Source organism: Cololabis saira, chromosome 13, assembly GCF_033807715.1.
Source record: "Cololabis saira isolate AMF1-May2022 chromosome 13, fColSai1.1, whole genome shotgun sequence".
Lineage (NCBI taxonomy): Eukaryota > Metazoa > Chordata > Actinopteri > Beloniformes > Belonidae > Cololabis > Cololabis saira.
In genome coordinates, this window is record NC_084599.1 from 6,120,097 (window position 1) to 6,144,624 (window position 24,528).

The 24,528-nt window shown below is 40.1% G+C and overlaps 3 protein-coding genes across 4 annotated transcripts; all 3 read left to right on the forward strand.

Moving 5' to 3' along the window:
* Window positions 1–1,960: 1,960 nt before the first annotated feature.
* LOC133458022 (zinc finger protein 664-like) lies at window positions 1,961–6,533 on the forward strand. Of its 2 annotated transcripts, XM_061737486.1 has the most exons (3): window positions 1,961–2,187; window positions 3,792–4,860; window positions 5,686–6,533. In XM_061737486.1, exons 1-2 carry the CDS (start codon window positions 2,016–2,018, stop codon window positions 4,850–4,852), a joined length of 1,233 nt encoding a protein of 410 aa, XP_061593470.1. In that variant the 5' UTR covers window positions 1,961–2,015; the 3' UTR covers window positions 4,853–4,860; window positions 5,686–6,533. The 2 variants fall into 2 exon arrangements, with proteins under 2 accessions (XP_061593470.1, XP_061593469.1); XM_061737485.1 differs by having other exon boundaries at window positions 3,792–6,533.
* A 2,251-nt stretch (window positions 6,534–8,784) lies between these two features.
* LOC133458025 (zinc finger protein 239-like) lies at window positions 8,785–14,697 on the forward strand. Its single transcript, XM_061737491.1, has 2 exons — window positions 8,785–9,010; window positions 12,119–14,697. The coding sequence occupies exons 1-2, from the start codon at window positions 8,827–8,829 to the stop codon at window positions 13,063–13,065; spliced, it is 1,131 nt and encodes a 376-aa protein (XP_061593475.1). The 5' UTR covers window positions 8,785–8,826; the 3' UTR covers window positions 13,066–14,697.
* A 2,692-nt stretch (window positions 14,698–17,389) lies between these two features.
* On the forward strand, window positions 17,390–24,103 carry LOC133458014 (zinc finger protein OZF-like). Its single transcript, XM_061737472.1, has 2 exons — window positions 17,390–17,667; window positions 21,498–24,103. Exons 1-2 carry the CDS (start codon window positions 17,496–17,498, stop codon window positions 22,733–22,735), a joined length of 1,410 nt encoding a protein of 469 aa, XP_061593456.1. The 5' UTR covers window positions 17,390–17,495; the 3' UTR covers window positions 22,736–24,103.
* Window positions 24,104–24,528: the final 425 nt, after the last annotated feature.

Sequence of the window (24,528 nt, forward strand, 5' to 3'; positions counted from 1 at the left end):
TGCGAGAAGAATGAGGAGCCGATCCCATGCTTGACCCCGGAAGATATACCCCTTCCGGGGGTCATGCAGGGGTCACGGGTGACGTGACATTGTTGGTATTGTACTCGACATGCGCATGCGCGAGGGGAGATATCCAGTGCTTACAGCACCGCCTGGCGGTCAGTAGGGACGAAATAGAACTCTGTCTTTCAAACGACACTTAGTGCGGCCGATATAAAAACAACCACAGGTACAAGACAATCTGTAGACAACAAACATGGTATTACAAATAATGAATGACTTGATCATAAACCTTGTTAGTTTAAAGTCACTGAATTGTTTACATTCTTGAAACGGAAAGATATGAAGTACTGAGTTTGAGATAATGCAGATATGTTTTTTTCATTTACCCATACTTCCACCGTAATATTTACACGCTCTTATTGTAAAAGAAAAGGATGAAACATTTTGTTTAAGATCTAAACTTCAAACACTTTACTTTTCTAAAAAGGTCAGTTGCCTTTTTTGCTTCAGGTTCTGTTTTGCAGAGACTATAAAAATGAATTCTCCCATAATTTCACCCAATACCTCACATAGCCCTCTTCACAAGTACAATGACTACAGGCACAGTGAATTTCAAACAATTTTACTGTAAAAAAAAAAAATGTAATATTAAAGGTGTAAACTTCACACACTTTACTTTTCTATCAAAGTCAGTCACCTTTTTCGCTTCAGGTTCTGTTTTGCAGAGACTATAAAAATGAATTCTCCCATAATTTCACCCAAAACTTTATATAGCCCTCTTGAAAACTGCAACCACTACAAACATGCTTAATTTCAGTCTCTGCAGAACAGAACCTGAAGCAAAAAAGGCGATTGACTTTTTTAGAAAAGTAAGGTGTTTGAAGTTTACACCTTAATATTTCAATATTTGTGCAGTAAAATTGTTTGAAATTCACTGTGCCTGTAGTAATTGTAGTTTTGAAGAGGGCTATATGAGGCATTGGGTGAAATTATGGGAGATATCATTTTTATAGTCTCTGCAAAATAGAACCTGAAGCAAAAAAGTCGATTGCCTTTTTTAGAAAAGTCAAGTGTTTGAAGTTTAGATGTTAATATTTCCATATTTATACAGTAAAATTGTTTGAAATTCACTGTGCATGTAGTACTTATAGTTGTGAAGAGGGCTATATGAAGTATTGGATGAAATTATGGGATCATTCATTTTTATAGTCTCTGCAAAACAGAACCTGAAGCAAAAAAGGCAATTTACTTTTTTAGAAAAGTCAAGTGTTTGAAGTTTATATCTTAATATTTCAATATTTGAACCGTGCAATTGTTTGAAATTAAGCATGCTTGTAGTCATTGTAGTTGTGAAGAGGGCTATATGAAGTATTGGGTGTAATTATGGGAGAATTCATTTTTATAGTCTCTGCAAAACAGAACCTGAAGTAAAGAAAATAAACGTGTTTCATCCTTTTCTTTTACAGTAAGAGCGTGTAAATATCACGGTGGAGATATGGGTGTAAGCAAGGTAATGAAATAAATATATGAAAAAACACATCTGCATTATCTCAAACTCAGAACTTCATATCGTTCTGTTTCTGAGCCGCTTTCATTCATTTGCTGTAAATACTGAAATAGGAGCGTACATGAAATGTAGGAGCGGCTGATTTTACCACGTAAATACGAATGACAGCTGGCTGGACCGGAATCATCTTGACTTCAGTCTCATCTCTGGGGGTTTGTTTTACGTGTTCTACTTTCCAATATTGTCAAGTCACTGTTTTCACTGAAACCGTGTCTCTGGTAATGACAAAATATTATTCACGTAAATTAAACTGATTTAAACATATTCCTGATATACAGATTACAACCATAGTACAAGGAGGTGGAATGATACCGGTGGGATAGTAGCCAGTGTTTCCCGTCGGACTTTTCTATCGTGTAACACCCGGCGGAAGTGAGTTGAAAACGTTTGTTGTGTTTTTTTTTTCTGTAGTCTGAATGGACCGTTTTAGTGTCTGTAGGTAAAAATGAGTTCGTCTGGGTCTCTGAGAGAGTTCATCAGTCAGCGACTAACTGCTGCTGCTGAAGAAATATTCACAGAGTTTGAAAAAACCATCGTCCAGTACGAAGAAGAGATCGACCGACAGAGAAGACTGCTGGACATCACCTGGAAACCGGAGATTAAACTACACAGAACAGGTAGGAAACCACACATTAAACTACACAGAACAGGTAGGAAACCACAGATTAAACTACACAGAACAGGTAGGAAACCACAGATTAAACTACACAGAACAGGTAGGAAACCGCAGATTAAACTACACAGAACAGGTAGGAAACCACAGATTAAACTACACAGAACAGGTAGGAAACCACAGATTAAACTACACAGAACAGGTAGGAAACCACACATTAAACTACACAGAACAGGTAGGAAACCGCAGATTAAACTACACAGAACAGGTAGGAAACCACAGATTAAACTACACAGAACAGGTAGGAAACCACACATTAAACTACACAGAACAGGTAGGAAACCACACATTAAACTACACAGAACAGGTAGGAAACCACACATTAAACTACACAGAACAGGTACTGGTACAGGTTTTATCAGACCAGACTCCGTTCACGTCCAGATTTACCAGGACAGAGACGGAAAGTGAGGATTTGAAATGTCATGTCTCACATTTGAACAAACTGAAATGTCTGAATGAATAGACCAAGAAACCTTGCGATGAAAATCATCAATTCAACTCTGATCTTAGGGATGAATGAGCTCCGATATGATTTATTAAATTTAATCAACTTGGAGTGTTATTTCACGATAAAAGGCCAGGTATAAGGAATTAATATAGAAAGACCCTTAAAAGTGACAATGCACAATAAGTGTCATGAATTAAGTAAATATGGCATTACAAAATAAGTCTCACTAATAAAAAAATATACCATTATGAAATAAATGTCATAAAATAAATCTACATATGGTTCATTAAATATTTTTTCGTGGAATAGGTTATCTTAAAAGTAAAGATAGTATGAATTTATTTTATTGATTTCTTTGTCCTATTAATTTATTTCATGAAACATTGATTGTATTTATTGAATTATTATTATTGTTATTTATTTAGTAATATCAATTATGTATTTAATTGTGAATGAATGTGCTCCATATTCATTGAATCCTTGCGTTTTATTAAAAATTGACTTTAAATATCGAGGTGAAAACATCCGATCAGAAGTTAGATTTCAGTGAATAAATGTCACATTTTGACAAGCATCAAATCTATAAATGGCATATCGGCCTATGTATTAGGTTACCATGGTAACAGTAAATGTACCCAGAGTTTTTGTTGATGTTTAACGTTTTTGTGTTGTCTTAAACTTTGAGCCTGAGGAAAAATAGGTTTCTTTCTGCATTATGCAGCTACTTGTCATCTCACTTCTGCTGATCTGAACTTGTTTTACACATCTCCACGTGAAACTTAATGTTGATTAATTTCTGTATATTTATTAGCTGGAAATCTGACATCAAGGAGGCTAGAGTTGTGATGTAATATCACACTGTCTGCCGTACTGCCACAATTACACGACTGAAAGACGACGAGAGGACATTTTCAAAGATTCCTGCTGCACATCACACTGTAAACTCTGTAATTACCACAAAGTACTGCGGGTCCCCAGATGATTTTTATCCCGAGGGAATAGTGTACTCAGCGCTATCTACCCCTCTTAGATGAGACCAATGACGCAGTGCCAGGTTTCGTTTACATTAATGCCTTATTTTTCCTTGAACCTTCCAGATCTCTGTAAGGAAGAGGATATTGCGGCGCAGCTCTGCAGCCAGGATGGGGACTCCAGTCTGGACCAGGAGAAACCACAACCTCCTCCGGTTAAAGAGGAACACGAGGAACTCTGCACCAATTCAGTCGAACTTCTCACCCTGAAGCAGGAGGCCGATACCTTCATGGTGACTCCTACTCGTGTGGAAAGTGAGCACAGCCAACACAAACCCAAAACCCACCAGATAATCGCTCAGAACTTTCTGGAAGCTGAGACACAGGATCAGAAGAGAAGCAAGTGTGACGACCCAGGAGCAGCCAGACATGCAGAGCTGCACCACGGAAACAACGTAGAAAGGTTTCCCCCGTCTGAGAGTCAGCGCCACGCTGATCCCGCTAAAAAGCCTGTCAAGTGTGACTTTTGTGGGAAAACCTTTCAGTATCGATCCAAGATGAAGAGACACTCCAGAGTGCACACGGGTGAGAAGCCGTACACCTGCAACACGTGCGGGAGAAGCTTTAGTCACACGTCGGCCTTGAACGTTCACTCGAGAATCCACACGGGCGAAAAACCGTATTCCTGCAAAACATGCGGCGTAAGTTTCTCCCACTTCAGAAAGCTGAGCATCCACATGAGGAGTCACGCGGACGGGAAGCCGTATCCCTGCAACCTGTGTGGAGCGGGCTTCCCCGACATCAGCGGCCTGGCCCAGCACACGGCCACCCACGCCGGAGAGAAGCTGCACTCCTGTCAGACGTGCGGGAAAGGTTTCAGGCACAGCAGCACTCTGACCGCTCACAAACGAACCCACACGGGCGAGAAGTCGTACTCGTGCGACACGTGCGGGAAACGCTTCACGCACAAAGGCAACCTGACCGCCCACATACGAACTCACACGGGGGAAAAGCCGTATTCCTGCGAAATGTGCGGCAAGTGTTTCACCCAGAGGAGCGTCTTGACCGTGCACATCAGAACCCACACCGGCGAGAAGCCGTACTCCTGCGAGATGTGCTGCAAACGCTTCAGACACAGAAGCACCTTGAATCTTCACATGAGCACTCACACAGGTGGAAAACCCTGAGGTCGTAGGTGAGCCGTGAGAGTGTCATGCCGTTCAGATTCTGCGCATTTTTGTTACGTAACCAAAAAGCAAACCACACCCACAACTATAAAAGCGTGTAACTGCATGAGCGTCCGACTATCATAGCACTGCGTGACATCGGACGCTCTCTGTCCATCTCCCTCCAGCAGCTGCCACTTTATTGAGGTTTTTGTAGTGAAATGAGGAGGAATCATAGAGATAACTTCTCATTTCAACTAACTGGATCAGCCGTTCCTCATCATGACTGTTTCCTACAGCGCTTTCAACCGGCTTTCAACGCGAGTGACAGGAAGAAAATAGAAGCAGGGCGTCCGACAAATGTTCAGCTCAAAACGGCCAGTTAGGACAGTCCAATAGAAAATAAAACAATGGAATTGATTTTGTCGCTGACGCTCGCATCGCATTAAGCCTGAATTATGGTTCCGCGTTAAATCAACACAGAGCCTACGGTGCGCGTCGCTGCGTACCCTACGCCGTAGGCTCTGCGTTGGTGTAACGCAGAACCATAATTCAGGCTTAACCCCGCCGGCCGGAGCTTCCACCATTTTTTCGTAGCGGTGTATCATGCATTCAGGCAGCCAATCAGCACAGAGCCTCATTATCATAGCCCCGCCCACTCAGAATCCTGCATAGATAATGAGGTTAGAGAATGGGAAGATAAAGACATGGTTTAGAGGCCGAATTTCTAATTTATTTAGAAAAAACAATCAAAAGCTTGTTTTTAAGACATTCAAGGCCTGTTTAAAATAGACATTAAATGCCATAATAGTTCCCCTTTAATTACTTTAGCTCTCTCTGATTGTTGTCTTTAGCGACAGGAGCGTACAAAAGCTGAACTACTGAACATTCATCTTTAGAGCAATGTGACTGGACAACATCAGTGACAGGGACTTGTGAACTGTTGATTGTGTTGGCGTTGGCGACTCCACGGAGGCGTCACTCATCCAAATCCACCCAGCCGTTTCTGACATGTCCTTGTACAAACACCCAATTCAAACATTTGATCACATCCATATGAAATAAAAGCAGTTTTCTAGTTGGACTCCTTAAAAACCTCAATGACACAGGTACGACTAAAGCTATCAAGTCCATCTAATCGTAACTCTGGTCCGTAACGGGAGCATCAGTCTTGGTCCACGTGTGTCACCTTTTAGTTTGATACCAGATTTATTCAAATATGCTTTGTAGTTGCTGAGTTGAACCTGTTTTCAATTAGTAACGTCATTTTTGAGCAGGAGTCTAACAAATATGCCTCAAACATGTACAACTGTGTAAAGTAAAACAGTAATTTCACGTTGCAGGTGTTGAATATGTTTAAGTTACAGAAATCTAATTTCCATTCATGTCTGCGGGGTCGAACTTTAAATGAAGCACTTTGGATTTTTGCTGTGAACGTGTGACAATGTCATTAAAAGTAATTTGTACTAGCCCTTATTAATGAAGGCTCAAATCGGTGTTTAAGTGGGTTTGTTTGTTTTAACCTTTACTATGTATGTGTTGTTCTGAAAAAAACATTTGCTAAATTATTGATCATGAAGCAGCATGATATTGATTATTGTCATAAAATGACTTTAATGTTTGCACATGGAAACTTTGTCTTAATGTTTTTCAGCCTTGAAAAGTTTACATGTTGTAAGTCACTTATTAATATAAAACAATAAACAGCTTTTTATATACACGTGTCTGAACATTTCATGGGTTCAGTGATGTTGTGTGTTTGGACTAAACAAAAGCAAAAGAGTGAATCTATGGCAGAGATAAACTTGTTGTTTGTCTTTGTCACATGTACAAAAAAGGGCTGGGGATCCATTCAAATGTCAAGAATTGATTCGATTCCGATTCTTGAGATTCAGAATCGATTATCAAGATTTGGTTTGATTCGATCCCGATATTGATTTGGGTTAGTGTTATTAAAACTGTTTTTTCAGCTGTTGCATGAATTATATGACTGTGTAGTTCTGCAACATATTAATACTAGTATTATATTGAGATTCAACAGCAAGTTTTGCAGCTAATGATGCTGTAAGGACCAATCAGCTCCCAGAATGCTGATAGAACTGCTTTCAGAAACATCGTGTGGGTCAGAATTAATTACCAAACATATCCAGGGAGGAAACAGAGACAGATGAAATCGTTTTTATTTTTTCCATTTCCGGTCTATTTCGGTTTTAAATTTTTGAGAATTTGGTTTTTGGCATTTTATGCAAATGTAACCCCAAGACAGTATATAAAGTAATGAAATATAGACAATTTATGCAAATTATAACTGAAAACTTTAATGTTTTCATACCTTTAAACATATTTAAAGGCAAAAACATGGCACCAGTTATTCTCATGTACAACAAAACATCCCTTTTTTGGGCATAAAAAAAAAAAAAAAAAAAAAAAAAGTAATGATGAAAAACAATGGATTTTTAGATGTGTGAATCGATTTTTAGGAATTAATATGAGAATCAATTTAGAATCGGAAAATGGATTTTTTTTAACATCTCTCTACCTCTCTTCTCTTCTACACCCGTCACACTCTGCCCTCAATCTGAGCTCCAGTCATTTCATTAAACTCTCCATCTCCAAAACTCGTACAGTCTTTGGTCGCAGCGTAAAACTTAAATAGATAATAGGTTTATACAGTATATTGAATATTTTCAATATACAAAAAGTACATGAAATGTTTTTCTTTTAATTGATTTACTGCTCTGTATCGGTTTATGTAGGAGCTGACAGAGATTGATTATAAAAGGGTAATAAGGCATAATAAACTAAGCTTCAGCCTACCGTATACCTTTTTGGTCTTGTTTTGTTTACCGTATATATTCTGGTGTAATGCAATGTTAGCATTAACTTCCTGTTTATTTGTGGTTTTCTTTTCGTAATTTGGAAATTACCAAAATAAACAAACAAACAAATGTTCATTATTTTGTTTCTTTCACTTTTTGGCCTTTCTTAACTCTTTTATATAAAATTTACCCAACAAACGAATTTTTTAGATTAAAATTCAATTTTGAATTGAATAATTGTGTTTTTTGTGAAAGGGAAATTGAAACTTTGCAACATATTTTCTTTGATTGTGATTCAGTGCGAGAAATGAGCTAAAGCTCTTGGGTAAGTCCTTGAGTCTTGTTAAAGAAAAGAAAGCCCTTAAACTGTTTTCTTTACTTGAAAGATATGATTTAATATGTACAGAAGAGTATTAGGGCCAGGCAGGAGAAAAATAAAAAGAAAATTTTAGAGGAGGAACATTTTTTTTCATTATGCACTTCGAGAAAAAAGTCAAAATGTTGAGAAAAAAGTGGAAATGTCGAGAAAAAAAGTAGAAATGTCGAGATTATTGTTGAAGTACTATTTCAAGAAAAAAGTCAAAATGTCGAGAAAAAAGTTGAAAAGTCGAGATTAATGTTGAAGTACAATTTCGAGAAAAAGGTCGAAATGTATTTCAACTTTATTCTCGAAATGTCGACTTTATTCACAAAAATTTCGACTTTTTTCTCGACATTTCGACTTTTTTCTCGAAGTGCAGAATATAAAAAAAAAAGAATATTCCCCTCTCAAATATTTTTTCTCCTGCATGGCCCTGATACTGTTCCGTAAATATGAGATGGCCCTTGTGAGTTATCTTTTATTTAATTTTTAATTTTTAAAATTTTATATTGTACAATAATTAGATTCTCAGTGTATATTTGGTTGCTCAACCCAAGGGAAAAGTTTGTAATGGTGATATGACTATTATGTGCCTTGTTTAATTGTTTGTATCTATGTTTCAATAAAAAACTAAACCTCCATGGTTCTGGGGCTGCTGTGCTCTGACCAGTCCTGACCGGTAGGTGGCAGCAGCCGCCGCCGGCTTTGGTTGGTGAGCCGCTTTAACAACCAACGAAGAAGAAGTCCCTTCAGATTTACCTGAACAATACAGACGAGGAGCTGACGGCGTTAGCTTCGTTTGTTTGGAAACTTTGATGTGTTTGTTGAAGTCTGTGGTTAAAATGAGTTCGTCTGGGTCTCTGAGAGAGTTCATCAGTCAGCGACTAACTGCTGCTGCTGAAGAAATATTCACAGAGTTTGAAAAAACCATCGTCCAGTACGAAGAAGAGATCGACCGACAGAGAAGACTGCTGGACATCACCTGGAAACCGGAGACAGGTGAGGGCTCCCCCGGGCCGGCTGGTGAACGGGTCACAGGCAGTACTGGAGTTGAGGGGGGATGGCATCCCTCCTGAAATAAAAACGGTCAAAATCATCCCCCCTGTAAAACTGTCATCCCTCCTTTCCATCCCTTATGTCATTTCATCAATGAATGTGGTTTTACTGCTATTTCAACATTTAGAGTCATCACCAGAAAAATAACACTAACTTATTTGACAATTTTCACCTGTTTCAAGTAAATTTTCACTTAAAATAAGTAGGAAAATCTGCCAGTGGGACAAGATTTATCTTCTCATTACAAGGAAAATAATCTTGTTCCACTGGCAGATTTTTCTACTTATTTCAAGTGAAAATCTACTTGAAACAGGTGAAAATTGTTGTTTTTTCCAGTGATGAGTCTTGTTTTAAGTGTAAAGAGATTTTTTACTAAAATAAGTAGAGATGGAAATGATACGATTTTTACGATTCCTATTCCATTTTCGATTCTACTTAACAATTCAGTTCTTTATCGATTCTGATTTGGGGAAAAAAGGACAACAATGATGCAAATGGTGCTAATATGATAGGCAGCGTCCGTTAGTTAATTAGTTACCTGCAGTTGCTGCTGCTGCTGCTGGGTTGAGAACTACTGACATTAGTCCGGAGCGGATCGAAAACACGACATTCATTGATTGTTATTCCATGCTGTGTGTGCAAATGTTTTTGCATGTTGATAGTATTTCCTCCCTTTGACAAAATATTCACTTGGCAAGTATTGCAAGTTGTCTTGTTGTCGTCTTTTTTACTGAAATGTTACCGGACTGTCGAGCGTTTGATCACTTGGGCGCCGTGTTTACTATTGACTGCTGACTCATGCAACGTGCGCGATGACGTCGTTCGTTCCCACGGGAATCGAAAAGGGAATCGTTTACAAAATTTCCAAACGATTCCAAGGAATTGAAACACTGGGAACCGGTTCTGAACAAGAAGCGATTCTCGATTCCCATGGTTTTTTACTAAAATAAGAAATTTGAACTAGAAATAAGACAAATATTCTTGTTTAGATTTAGAGTTTTTGCAGTGATCCATTGTACTTATCCTGTGAAGGACAGAGTCATATTGATAAGTTCAGAAAAGTGTTTTTTATTGTTGTGTTTTGATGTATTTGATGTAAGCCCAGTGGATATTTAAAGCTTACAGAAGGCTGCATTTAACTGCTGCTATGTCATTCCTGCAGTATTTCTGCAGGTGTTTTGGTCACTGCTATTATTTGTAATATATTATATTATTTGTAATCGGCACAAATTATCTGTCCCCATATGATAAAATCCACCACCCCCCTGATTTATTTTTACAACTCGAGTACTGGGTACAGCCCACTGAGGCCGGGCTTCACAACCCGAGCAGGTGATGGTTGATTACCCATGATGCAGCAGGGCTCCAGGACTGCCAGGTTAAACAAGTTTTTGGGGTGAGTTTGTGGTGTTTCTGTAAAACCACAGTTTCGGGAGCGTTTGAGGGATCGTATGATCTGGGTTTTCGGAAGTTACTCCTAACTTGAGTCTGATACCAGATAGTTTGTTTACCTGAACAATTAGGAAGTCAGGGATTGTCAAAGCCTCATGACCTTTCAATTCAATTCAATTCAATTTTATTTATATAGCGTCTAATACAACAGAGTTGTCTCTAGACGCTTTCCAGAGACCCATACCCAGAACATGACCCCCGAGCAGTTATTACATAAACAATGGCAGGTAAAAACTCCCCTAGTGGGAGAAAAACCTTAAGCCAAACAGTGGCAAGAAAAACTCCTTTAGGAGGAAGAAACCTTGAGCAGGACCAGGCTCGTAGGGGGGGACCCTCCTGCCGAGGGCCAGACTGGTGGGTCAGGGACGGCAACAGCACAGCAGGCAGGTGGAAGCAGCAACGGGATGACCAGGGGTGGGGACCGCAGGCCAGCACGCAGCTCCCGAAGCTCCGGCCCAATCATCAAGTCCCAGGTTGGGGTGCAGGGTCGGGGAAGGGTTGAAAAGGGGCAGGGCCAAGGAGAGGAGTCTTGACGGACAAACCTTCTCCCCCGCCTGCCCGGGCTGCTACCCTGCCCCCCTCACTCCCACACTGCAGGTTCCGGTGTCCGGCAAAGGATGCTGCAACATGGACAAAAGAGAGAAAAGGGAGGAGAAGGGGGGGCCAGCACAAGAAACTACAGGAGCGACTCTGACACACTAAAGTTTACACTACCTAGAGATTTACCAACACCAGCTAGAGGTTTACTAAACACTAACTATAGGCTTTACTAAACAGAAAGGTTTTAAGTTTAGTTTTAAAGGTGGAGGTGGTGTCAGCCTCCTTAACCCAGATTGGAAGTTGGTTCCATAGTAGTGGTGCCTGATAGCAGAACGCCCGCCCTCCAAATCTACATTTGGAGGGCGGGCTTTTACACTTTTAGGCAAGGCAAGTTTATGTGTACAGCACAATTCAACACAAGGCAATTCAAAGTGCGTTACATCAACATTAAAAGCAGCAAGACACAATTAAACAGTAAATAACAAATGAATGAAATAAAATGATAAGAAAAGAGGTAAAATAATAAAAAGCACAAGTTGTTAAAGTAAGGGCAGTAGAGTACAGCAGGTACATCTCATTCTTACAATGGCAAGAATTTTTTTTCTTTACGTTTCTGCCTGTTTCCAGGTTTTATTTCACACAACTGATGAGAATTACGTTTCTATACGGTCAAAACATACAAAGACCGGGTCAAATACAGTATTACAAAAGTAATCTGTAACAATTCGTGCGTACTGTAAGCCATAATCGGCAATATTAAAATAATGAAAGGCTTGCAATATTTCAGTTGATTTGTAACGAATCCAGAGTTGTCTCCAGGATCTTTCCAGAGACCCAGAACATGAACCCCTGAGCAATTATTACATACACAATGTACCTTTGTACAACAACAAAGGTAAAAACTCCCCTAGTAAGAGAAAAACTTAAGCCAAAGAGTGGCAAGAAAAACTCCCCTTTAGGAGGGAAGAAACCTGGACCAGGACCTGGATCATAAGGTGAAGACCAGTTAATAAAATTAATAAGAATAAGATGAATACACTTCTACTCTTGTCCTTCCAGACCATAAACATCACAATGATTGTAAGGAGGAGGAGGAGCTTGTGACCAACCAGCAGCTCTGTAACCAGGAGAGGAGGTCCAGTCTGGACCAGGAGGAACCACAATCTTCGGAGATTAAACAGGAGCAGGAAGAGCTCTGCATCAGTCTGGAGGAGGAGCCGCATTTAGTGAAGGAGGAGACCGACGCTCTCATGGTGACTGTTAACTTTGAGGACCATTGTGAGCCCAACGGTGACCAGCATCTCTCCCTGATCCTCCCCGAGGCTCTTCATCAGGATCAGGAAGACCTGAGATCCGCCAGGGACGGCGTAGACCTCTCCACCGTGTCCGGGAGTCACCCAGAACCAGGTAAAAAGTCTGTCAAATGTGACGTCTGTGGAAAAGCCTTCAAGTACAGGTACCAGATCAAGACGCATTACAGGATCCACACGGGCGAGAAGCCGTACACGTGCAGCATCTGCGGAACAAGCTTCTCCCAGAGCGGCAGCCTCTACGTCCACATGAGGACCCACACGGGCGAGTCCTTCCCCTGCAACACCTGCGGGAAAAGGTTCAAGGAGCTGTCCCACCTGAAGACGCACCGGCGGACCCACACGGGAGAGAAGCCGTACTCCTGCCAGACCTGCGGCAAAAGCTTCAGGCACAGCGGGACGCTGACCGTCCACATGAGGACACACACGGACGAGAAGCCGTACACGTGCGAAATGTGCGGGAAGGGTTTCATCCAGAGCAGCAACCTGTTCACTCACATGAGGACCCACACCGGGGAGAAGCCGTATTCCTGCGGGATGTGCGGCAAGAGCTTCAGACACAGCGGGACGCTGACGGACCACATGATCACCCACACGGACGAGAAGCCGTACTCCTGTCAGGTCTGTGGTAAAAGCTTCCGACGCAGAGGGACGTGGACTGAACACATGAGCACACATGAAAACCCGCCGTCCTGAAGAGTTTGTTTCACACAAACGTGTCGAGTGTGAAGTTCGTGCATGTCGTATTTGTGCACGATGGAGCTAATGAAATCTGGTTTCCTTTTGTGTGGGATTTCGGATAATGGGTCCGCCGCCGTGGGCCAGTTGACTCTGAGCGTCGGTGGCCAATAGGAGGCGCCGAAGCTGCGAAGTCGACCTCACCGTGGTGTTTGGAGAGAAACGGACGGGTGCTCGTCTCTGTTTGGGCTGTTCAACGTGCACATTTAAATTATACCTAAGATATGGGGATTTCTGAATTTGATTTATAATCAAATTCAGAGTTTTCTTGTGAAAATTAGCGAGTTAATTGTGCTTTAATTTCTTTAACTCCCCCCTTACGATCCAGGTCCTGCTCAAGGTTTCTTCCCTCTTAAAGGGGAGTTTTTCTTGCTGCTGCTGTAATTGACACTATATAAAGAAAATTGAATGTTAATTTAATTTCTGAGTTAAAAACCTTCATGAATTATTGAAATATGCCGCAAATTATTTTGACTGACTTTTTTCTTAAGATTTTGCAACTAAGAACTCAATTTCTGAGTGTTTTTCTAAAACATTTAAGTCTATGAAATCAGAATTTGAAATGTTTCTCCAGAATTTGTATTTTGAAATTAACGAGTTTAAATTTTCAGTAAAAGAAAACTGAGATTCATCCTGTTATTATCATCCAAATACATATTTGTGCTTCATCTCTAGTCTGAGTGAAGCTCAGCTAGAGTTAGGTTTATTTTGTAAGCTTAACATCAATTAATAAATGCATCACTGTGCATGCTCTTCCAAATTTGAGAGTTAATTGTCAGAAATGAAGTTTATGCTTGCAGATCTGAAAGTATATGAAGTGTGGACATTTGAGTTAATAAAGTCATCATTTTTAAAATGAGGCTCAAGCTCTTCCTTTTTAGTTTAGTTTTAGTTTATCTTATAACTGAATTTTATTTATTTTATTAGTGTAGTTTAATTTATTGTTGTCTCCATATTATTATTATTATTATTATTATTATTATTAATAATATTATTTTAACTACTTATTTTTCAATGATTTTGTTATATAATTAATCTTTTATATTAACTTTTTAAGTTAATTTGAATGTTTTTACTTTTTCATATGTTAACTCCAGTGCTTTTTCCTCATGGGGATCTTCCACACCGAGACTCCGCCTACTTTGCCTGTGGTGTCGTTGCCATGGCGATCGCATTGATGGGGGGGCTCCTGGTGTGGATAGATTCCCAAAATATCGTCCCTCACCTCAGCTTTCAGCCAGGTATTTATTTATTTATTTATTTATGAAGGTATTTATTATTTTTATTTATGATGTTCATTATTATGTTTTAATGTCTATGTGGGGGGTATGAGCGTGCTGTGTGGGTATCAAAGTGAGGATGTGTGCGAAAATGACCAGATGTGTGTTTTTAACCATCAGTGTGTGAGTTTTTCCATGTTAAATGTTGATTTTATTATCTAAAGCACTTTGCGTTACTATTGTATGAAAAGTGCTAAATAAATAAAGTTGTATTTGATTTAATTGGGTCAGCAGGTATAAAAGGCCATCACTGCTTATTTAATGCTGTTGGCTGCTGTAGTTCACATGTTGTGGTTTGGTGCTACTGTAAGTTTGTGGTTGTAATAAAAACAAAGCTCCTGAGAATCTCTCTCCCTCCTGAGAATTTCCCTCAAGCCGAACCGTAGCTGCCCAGTTACGGGCCTGGAACTCTTCCATGAAAGAGGGCAGCTACGATGGAGTCCAACTCCTGTTCTGACCTAATCTGATTCACCACCGGGCCGCAGTGTTGCTCTGTTTGAACAGAGACTGAATGGTCTGCAGCAACTGAGCCTGTCTATTACTGCAGCATCCGTCCCTAACAGGATTCCCCAAGGAATAAGGTCAAATGTCCTCTCTAAGTCAACCTACCCGTCCCCGTGCACTGTGGTGGACAGTGGAACGGAGCTGGTCCAGTTGTTCCTTATTAATCCGAGCTTCATTTTTACACCGGCATACACTTAGCCAGGGGGGCTGAGGAGTGAGATTCTCTTCACCACAGCCTGCCAAACCGCTGGGACAGATGTCCATGCAGTGCTGCAGAGGCATGTCCACTAAGAGAGCCCCACAACATCTAGAACCCTCAGGAACTCGGTGTGGGTTTCATCCACCCTGGAGCTGGTTTATAGTTTATAGTTTTATTTGGATCCCCATTAGCTGCAGAAAAACTGCAGCTATTCTTCCTGGGGTCTGACACATAATATACAGTACATGACGAAAAATTAAAAGCAAACCTAAAGAGGTAGTAAAGAAAAAGAAAAGAAAAATAGAAAGAAAACAGTAAAAAAAACAGTAAAAAAAGGAAATTCTACTACAAAATATACTTTAAATTTCTGTCAAATAAGACCAGTGCTCTTTTTGACACTCACATTAAGGTTACAGTCATTCCGTTAAAACATTTAGATGTAATGCATTACAATACAAAATCATACATTCTTTAAATGGCATCAAACAATGTACAGTCATCGACAATGCGCATAAGTTATGATCACTTATCGTAACTTGAACCGATGACTATTTTTAGTAAACCAATAACAGTTTAATAATAATTAAGTTTTATATGTATTTATTTAAGAGATGTTTCTTTACTAATAATTTGAATTCTTTTATACTAGTAGTTCGCTCAAAGTGATTGGGAAGTAAGTTCCATTCAGACACAGCTCTGTACATCACCGCTCTCTTACTATAGTTAGTCTTTGTTTTTGGCAGCTTGTCTCATGCTATAGCTGTGATTTTCTGAACTGTAACATAGTTTTCTGTGTAGAACTTGCAGGGTTTTGGATATGGATACATTTCTTATAAATATTAATAACGAATAAAGTAATCTTTCCCTTACCATTAACCAGCTGAGATTTCTATGCATTTTAAATACACTTGTTCTGAAGTCACAACCAAGGACAATGCGAGCTGCTCTATTTTGTAATATTTGAAGTTTATTGATCATGTCTGCTGTGGCGTTTGACCAGACCACTGGGCAGTAGTCAAGATTTGACAAGATTAAAGCTTGTATTATAAATTTAGTTGATTTCGGTGCCAAATATGCCCTGCAACTTCTAATGGCAGAGATGCCACTTCCCATTTTATTAACGATTTTGTTTATATGTGTTTTCCATGAAAGTTTGTCATCTATGACAACTCCCAGCAATGTGGTATATTGCACTTGGTTGATATATATGTGATTCATTTTCAGATTTGAATTGAGGGTTTTTACTAGTGATGTGAGCCATTTACCATACAGTTACCATACCATACAGTACAGCTGGTCTGGTTTCTAAGACTTCCACAGCCTGATCTACATTAAAGACGCTGCTGTGGAGACATGCAACATGTCTGATTCCTGTCTGTGACAGACAACCTGAGCTTGAACGTCCCAACAGCACCTGTATTTTCTAGACCGGCTATCAACGGCTCATCTTTGCCACCTTCTGCAGAGAGAGTTTGCAAACGAGCAATGTCTGTCCGTGGCTGAGAAAGTCATCAGAGTCCTGATCCAACATCGCTGGCTTTCAAGGGCAGAAAAGTTCACCAGGAACATCGCTCACCCCGTCAGACAGCTCTGCCTTCGGACAAAATGAACCACAGCCTGAAGAAAGGACCTGGAACACAAGACATTGTACATTGATTACATCTAATTTATTATGTGATGCTGCTTATTTCTCATAATTATGTATTTCCTCAGTTTAAACATTGCTTTGTGAAGAGAATATTGCTTAATGAGATTTGACGGTTATTGCATTCTGTTCTTATATACAGAAGTCCTTTATTTTCTGTAATGCAAAAAATGTCATACATTCTGGATTCATTACAAATCAACTGAAATATTGCAAGTCTTTTATTATTTTAATATTGCTGATTATGGTTTACAGCTTAAGAAAACTCAAATATGCTATCTCAAAAAATTTGAATATTTGGGGAATCTTAATCTTAAACTGTAAGCCATAATTAGCAATATTAAAATAATAAAAGGCTTGCAATATTTCAGTTGATTTGTAATGAATCCAGAATGTATGACATTTTTGTTTTTTTAATTGCATTACAGAAAATAAAGAACTTTATCACAATATTCTAATTTTCTGAGACAGTCCTGTATACATTATGGAGTGAATACATTAACAGTCTGAAACAGCTTTGAAAATGTAATAAAAATGCTCACATTTTTTTACAGCTGCAAAAGTTCAACAAGTGCAGAGAGACTGTTGTTTCACCGGAAACAAACGTCAAGTCGCTGTTTCTGTCGGAACCTTTTACCGTGGGGACCAGCGGAAGTGTACGTAGGGAGGCGGCGACAGCAGCTGTTTATTTTTGTTCAGAGACATTTAAGGACTTTTGTTGTGTTTCTGTCAACTGGATATCGTGGTGTTTCCAGTGAGGATGAGTTCGTCTGGGTCTCTGAGAGAGTTCATCAGTCAGCGACTAACTGCTGCTGCTGAAGAAATATTCACAGAGTTTGAAAAAACCATCGTCCAGTACGAAGAAGAGATCGACCGACAGAGAAGACTGCTGGACATCACCTGGAAACCGGAGATTAAACTACACAGAACAGGTAGGAAACCACAGATTAAACTACACAGAACAGGTAGGAAACTGCAGATTAAACTACACAGAACAGGTAGGAAACCGGAGATTAAACTACACAGAACAGGTAGGAAGCTACTTTGAACTTCTCTTGCTGTTTATTATGAATAACTCAAGAAAACTGGATTTATTTAGTTCTTGAAGGCGTTTTACCTTCTACCCTGAAGATGTGGGTTCACATCCACTGATGTGGATAAGATAAGAGAGATAAGTTTGTCCTTTATTTCTCCCTAAATGGGGAAATTCACTTTGTGCAGCAGCAATACACTCAACACACATGCAGGGAAAGGATAAAAAATGTATAATTACAAAATATACACAGTATATACATTGGAATGAAAAATAAAAAGTAATGCAGTACGGGAAAGAAAGAAAAACTGCAAAAAAAGCAGGTAGGATGTGTGTGAGGTAGACAGATATTGCATGTTGTTATTGTCCATTACTACTGTGAGCAGACTGAAGCTGAAGCGTGTTCACCTGGGTTTACAGGAGGATTCAGGTCATCGATTTGGGTTAGTGTTATTAAAAATGTTTCTTGAGCTGTTAGGTGAATTATATGACTGTGTAGTTCTGCAACATATCAATACTAGTATTATATAGAGGGAATGTGCATGACGTCACAGATGCAACTTCACAGCTTGTTTCGCCCACTGAGTGTCAGAAAGACTGAGTGTCAGAAAGACTGAGTGTCAGAAAGACTGAGTGTCAGAAAGACTGAGTGGCAGCTAAACTTTCAGTTTGAGCAACTGGAAAACAACTAAAATGGGAAAGGGCTGTTGTGCGATCGACTGTAATCATAGATTTAGCAAGAAATTGGAGTTATTGTTTTACAGACTGACGAAAAATAAGCTTAAGAGAGACAAATGGATCTCTGCAATTCACAGAAACGACTGCATTCCAGGCACCGAAACGTGGATTTGTGGTTCCCATTTTGTATCAGGTAATGTTGGATTTTTGGGTAGCTAACGTTAAACGGTCAAATCATAAAGTTTGGTGTCCTCATAACATTAATTTCTACAACAAATCCTGCCTTGAAGTCGGACCAAGCGTCAAGACTTTTATATGCCTTCAAGCTTTGCTTCGTGTATTTCCCCGGCGTAGAAATTAAGTACATATAAATATCAGGAAACTGGATTTGTGGCCAAATATTAATGTCCATGGACCACTGGTTCTTGGTAACTGTACCAAATATTAATGTCCATGGACCACTGGTTCTTGGGGTAACTGTACGGGTCACTGTCAAGTCCAACTGCCTTTAATTTAAGCTGATAATTGTCCGTTATCCCGTCTTTTCCACTAGTTGCAGCTGTTTTTGTTGATGTTTTGCCACTCAGTGCGAGTAAGGGGATGTGGTCCAGTGGGGAACTGACGTCAATGCAGACCCTCTATTGAGATTGAACAGCAAGTATTGGCAGCTAATGATGCTGTAAGGACCAATCAGCTCCCAAAATGCTGATAGAACTGCTTTCAGAAACATTGTGGGTCAGAATTACCAAACAGATCCAGGACAGCAAACAGAGGAGGCCAGAGGTTTCTGTATCTGCAGCAGTGCACTGCTGTTGTTAGGACACTAACCTGGTGCATTATAAAAAAAATATGACATTAAAAATTCATCCCAAAGCTGTTGTTGAATACAAATACACTTTTATTTTAAGTTTAACATGAAAAAGACATTCTAAGCCATTGTATTAAAGGTAAAATAAATTAATTAAAAATATATTATTTTTCACATTTTCTCTGACCGACTTGTACATGTTTATTACCTCTTCAGACAGACGTTTTGCGAGACACCATAACGCGGTTTGGTTCCGTAGATGATGCAAGGAAACATCTAAAACATGCAGGACAGGGGTCCAGAGGACCAGGGTTGGAGACCCTGCTGTAAACTATCATGTTTTGTCCTAGTGGCTTTTCAACTTTACTCAGAGGCTGTAAATCTCCAACAATGTAGTCCATTATCAGTTTATCTACCTGTTGCAGGTAAATCAACCCCCTGAAGGAGCAGCAGTGGGACTGGGGTCGTTTGGGGCTGTTGGGTCTTCTTGGTCTTTCTGGTCTTTCTGGGAACTTTGTTTGATTGTCAAGGACTTGCAGATATTTTCTCCCACTGGACGGATGCTTTAACTCCACATGACGTTTCAAATTTGAAGTTGACGAGGCAGACGCTCTGACTTGTTTTCTCAGCGCAGGTGGACATTATTTGCATAGAAAGGTTAGATTTTTACCATCAGACTCTCTGGGAGACGATGTGTAAAATTCCTGCAGATAATCATAAGGATCATCATCTGACGGCTCGCTGACGCTGCGTCCGCGATGTCTCTCTCTTCACCTGTCATTCGTAAAGACTGCACCGGGCTCGTCGAGTATTTTAAATGTGCGCGCCGCCCGCTGGTGAAATGAGAAGGATTATTCCGTAATAATTGGACCTAAACATCCATCCGTTATCTATACCCGCTTTATCCTTTGCAGGGTCACGGGGGTCTGCTGGAGCCTATCCCAGCTATTTTCAGGCGAGAGGCAGGGGTTACACCCTGGACACGTCACTAGTCCATCGCAGGGCCACATATACAGACAAACAACCAGACACACTCACACTCACACTCACACCTACGGGCAATTTAGATTGATCAACTTACCTAGCATGCGAACGTAGAACGTTGATATTTTTAAAAGGAGGCTCAAGACACACCTTTTTAGTTTGGCTTTTATCTGATCTCATTTACCTAGTCTTTTCAGCTATTTATTGTGTTTACTTCTTTAGCTTTTTTATTATCTTTAAAACTTTAATCCATTTTAGTGACTTTTTATATTATGTTATTTATTATTCATCTTAAGTTTTGTATAGATTTCTCTAAAATTTTACACTTTTAGGCATTTTTTACTTTCTTTTCATCTTTTAGTTTTTAGCTCCAGTGTTTCCTCAGGGGGGTCGTCCACACTGGGAGGTGTGTCTGCTCCGCCCATGGGGGTGTCGTCATGGGGGTCCCCCAGGCCTGACTCCACCTTCTGTGTGGGGTCCGCCCTGGTCTGTCCGGGTTGGGGGGGTCTCTGTGGCGATGCTCCTTGTGGTCGTGGTCGGTGATGCCTCTCAGTGTGGACGGCCACCCATAGGTAGTGTTTTCCTCATCTGGATCGTTAGTGCTAAGCCATGTCACCAGTCCACTTACTGTGTGTGTGTGTGTGTGTGTGTGTGTGTGTGTGTGTGTGTGTGTGTGTGTGTGTGTGTGTGTGTGTGTGTGTGTGTGTGTGTGTGTGTGTGTGTGTGTGTGTGTGTGTGTGTGTGTGTGTGTGTGTGTGTGTGTGTGTGAGTGAGAGTGTGTGTGTACGCGTGGGGGGTGGGTGTGGGGGTCGTATGGGATGTTTTAAATTGTGTTTTTGATTATTTTATTCTGCATGTAAAGCACCATGTGTTGCATTTATATTGTATGATTTGGTGCTATATAAATAAATAAAGTTTAAGTTTTAGCATGCATGTTTTTGGACTGTGGGAGGAAACCGGAGTACCCAGAGGAAACCCACGCAAGCACGGGGAGAACATGCAAACTCCACCTAAACAGTGAAGCTGAAACTCACATAATCTGAACAGTTCAAATTCCAGTTCATGATCTGCAGAATGAACAAGTTCAAGTTCTTTATTTGTAAATATGTTGCGTTCAGTTCAACGTTCTCACAGAAATTAACGTGTTCAATGAACACGTTTATTTGAACTCGTTCATGCACAACACTGTCTGTTGGCAGTGCAGGAACATGTTTTCTCTAAACTCAGCAAACTTTTTCTTATGTCCATTTTCCCTCCAGACCCTGAAGACCTTATCTGTAAAGAGGAGAATGATGGTCCTGACCAGCAGCTCTTTAACCAGGAAATAAACTCCAGTCTGGACCAGAAGGAACCAGAACCTCTACAGATCAAAGAGGAGCTGGAAGAAGATCAGCTGGTACTGAAGCAGGAGACTGATATCGTCATGGTGACTCAGAATTCTGATGAAAGTGACCACAATGAACCAGAACCAAACATGGATCCGGTCCTCTATCTAAACTCTCTGGTAGCTGACGACCAGGACCAGGACCAGGAAGAAACGAACCACGAGAACTCTGAATGGAAGGGATGCGGTAGCGAGAGAAGTGACAGTAATGATATGGAAAACTCCCTCATGTCAGAGAGTCATCATGACTCCGACACAGAAGAACAATCTCTAAGCTGTGATATTTGTGGAGAATCGTTTCTGGATGAGAATCTGATGATGATACATCAACAGATCCACACGGACCGCAGGCAGTACCCATGTAAAATCTGTCATAAAAGTTTCACTGGCAATCAGAAGTTGGTCGTCCACATGAGAACGCACACAGGAGAGAAGCCCTTTTCTTGTAAAATATGCGGTAGTAGTTTCGCCCAACATCATCATTTGACTGAACACATGAGAATTCATACAGGAGAGAAACCGTACTCCTGCAAGATATGTCATAAAACCTTCACCCAAAGATCCCACTTGGTGTGTCACCACCGGACACACACGGGAGAGAAACCGTTTTCCTGCAACTTCTGTCATAAAAGCTTCACAAGAAGAGAGAGTTTGATCGATCACACAAGAACTCACACAGGAGAGAAGCCGTTTTCGTGTAAATTGTGTCATAAAAGTTTCACAAGAAAAAATCATTTGACCGAACATGTGCGTAGTCACACAGGAGAGAAGCCGTATTCTTGTATGATTTGTAGTACTAGTTTCACCCAGCGGCATCATTTGTCTGATCACATGCGAATTCACACGGGAGAGAAGCCATATTCTTGCAAAATCTGTCATAAAACTTTCACACAAAAGTCTAATTTGCTTATCCACACCAGAACCCACACGGGAGAGAAGCCATATTCCTGCAACATTTGTCATAGAAAGTTCTCAAGAAAAGAGAGTTCGATCGAACACATGAGAGCTCACACAACAGAGAAGCTGTATTCATGTAAAATATGTGGTGAGAGTTTAACTACTCGTTCTCAAATGATTTGCCACACCAAAAGACACATGGAGGAGAAGTCGTAGTCTTTTCAGACTCGTAGTAACAGTGTTTTGTGTCTTACACCAAGAATGAATGTGAGAAAGTGTTTAAAACCACTTCAATACCAAGTTGTCAAATGTGTCATACATTTCTACAATAGTTGTGAATTTTTATGTTATAACAGTTAACTGGAGAGCCAGTTGTACCTTATTATTTATCCAAAAAAAACAAACTTTTATTGGGGTTGCAGTTGTTCGATTCAGTTCCATTCAATTTCATTTATTATCGTCTATTACAACAGAAACACACACACACACTGCTGTTGTGGCCTGTGATGTAGGTTATTACTATGATGGAAACTTTATCAAACCAACCAAGACATTTAGATACAATTGCTTAATCAGCATCATAAATAAATGCAACAATATTTAAAATACAAATAAGGACAGAGCGTGGTAAAAGTAATAATAATAATTATTAGTATTATACACAATGACATTTTCAGTGTTTCAAGCTGATGTTGTACAAATCATGCAGTTCATCTACTGACCACTAGAGGCCCCAAAACATTCAACCATTAACTTCTTAAAATCATGTCAGACTTTACTTTATTCCTTCCCAAAGGGGAAATCAATTAAAGTATTTTTGAATTGATTGAATTGAATTACAGCCAAAAGGAACATATTAAAAAAAGGATACAAACACCAACTTTGGTGTCAGTTAGATTTTACATCCAGACAACAGCTTGATGCCAAACGGCAGAGATTTCTAAAGACCAACTGGATTATAAAACGCTGTGTTGGAGCAATGAGACTCATGTGAAAGGTCGGCTAATGTGTGTATAGATGTAAGAAGCTTTTTTAAACAACTATTAGATGAATGTATCCATAGAATCATTTCAAGTAGAAGCAATTTAACTAAAAGGAAAATAGCAATCACTGTTTTACTAGTAATGGTTGTTACATATGGTGGCCGGTATGGGTGTGTGTTGGCGCTTTTACACTAGAACCTACTCAGCCCGACTACTCGCCCTCGTTTCTTCTCAATACCCAGATCAGTTCTGTAGTGTGATGATGTCAGATACAGCTGACTCAGCCACTTAGAACCTCGGCAGAATAGTTACAGAAAAGTATCTACTCGGCACGTTAGACCCCTGGTGGAAAAGATCCAAGGCAAGGCGAGTCGGGCTGAGTAGGTTCTAGTGGAAAAGCTCCATAAGTGTGTTTGTGGGTGGAAAATGGCTACCACACACATGTGGATGTAAGTGGAACCCCCCCAGTGGCTTCAGCAGCCACAGTCTTTGTGTTTGTTGGTCCAGACTTTACTGCTGCTGATGTTCTAAGAACAGCTGCTTCACCTGTTTAAACTATCTGGATTTGGCTCAGTGTTTTTGAATAATGATTTTGAAGACATTTATCGCTGCTGCTGCTGCTGCTAATGTTGATTCATTTTATCAATAAAGAAAATATCAGAACTCAAATCCAGGCTACTTCTTGTACAATTGTTATTCCTCACATTAATTCTGCCACTTTTTCACAGTTTCAGGACATTTCTCTTCCAGAATTAGAGCGTACCATATCCTGTATGACATCTTCATCCTCCACTCTGGATATTGTTCCCACTCGGTTGTTTAAAGACGTATTCCCCAGTCCGTTTTATTCTATGGATTTTTAATCCGTCTATGGTTTCTGGATGTTTTCCAGACAGTTTGAATCATGCAGTTGTGCACACAGCCTGGTAACATTCTGATTTTAGAATGTGCTCTGCTCGGATAATGTGGAACTATGAGCTCTTAAAGACATGATGGAGTTTGGTCATTAAGAGTTTTATATCTGAG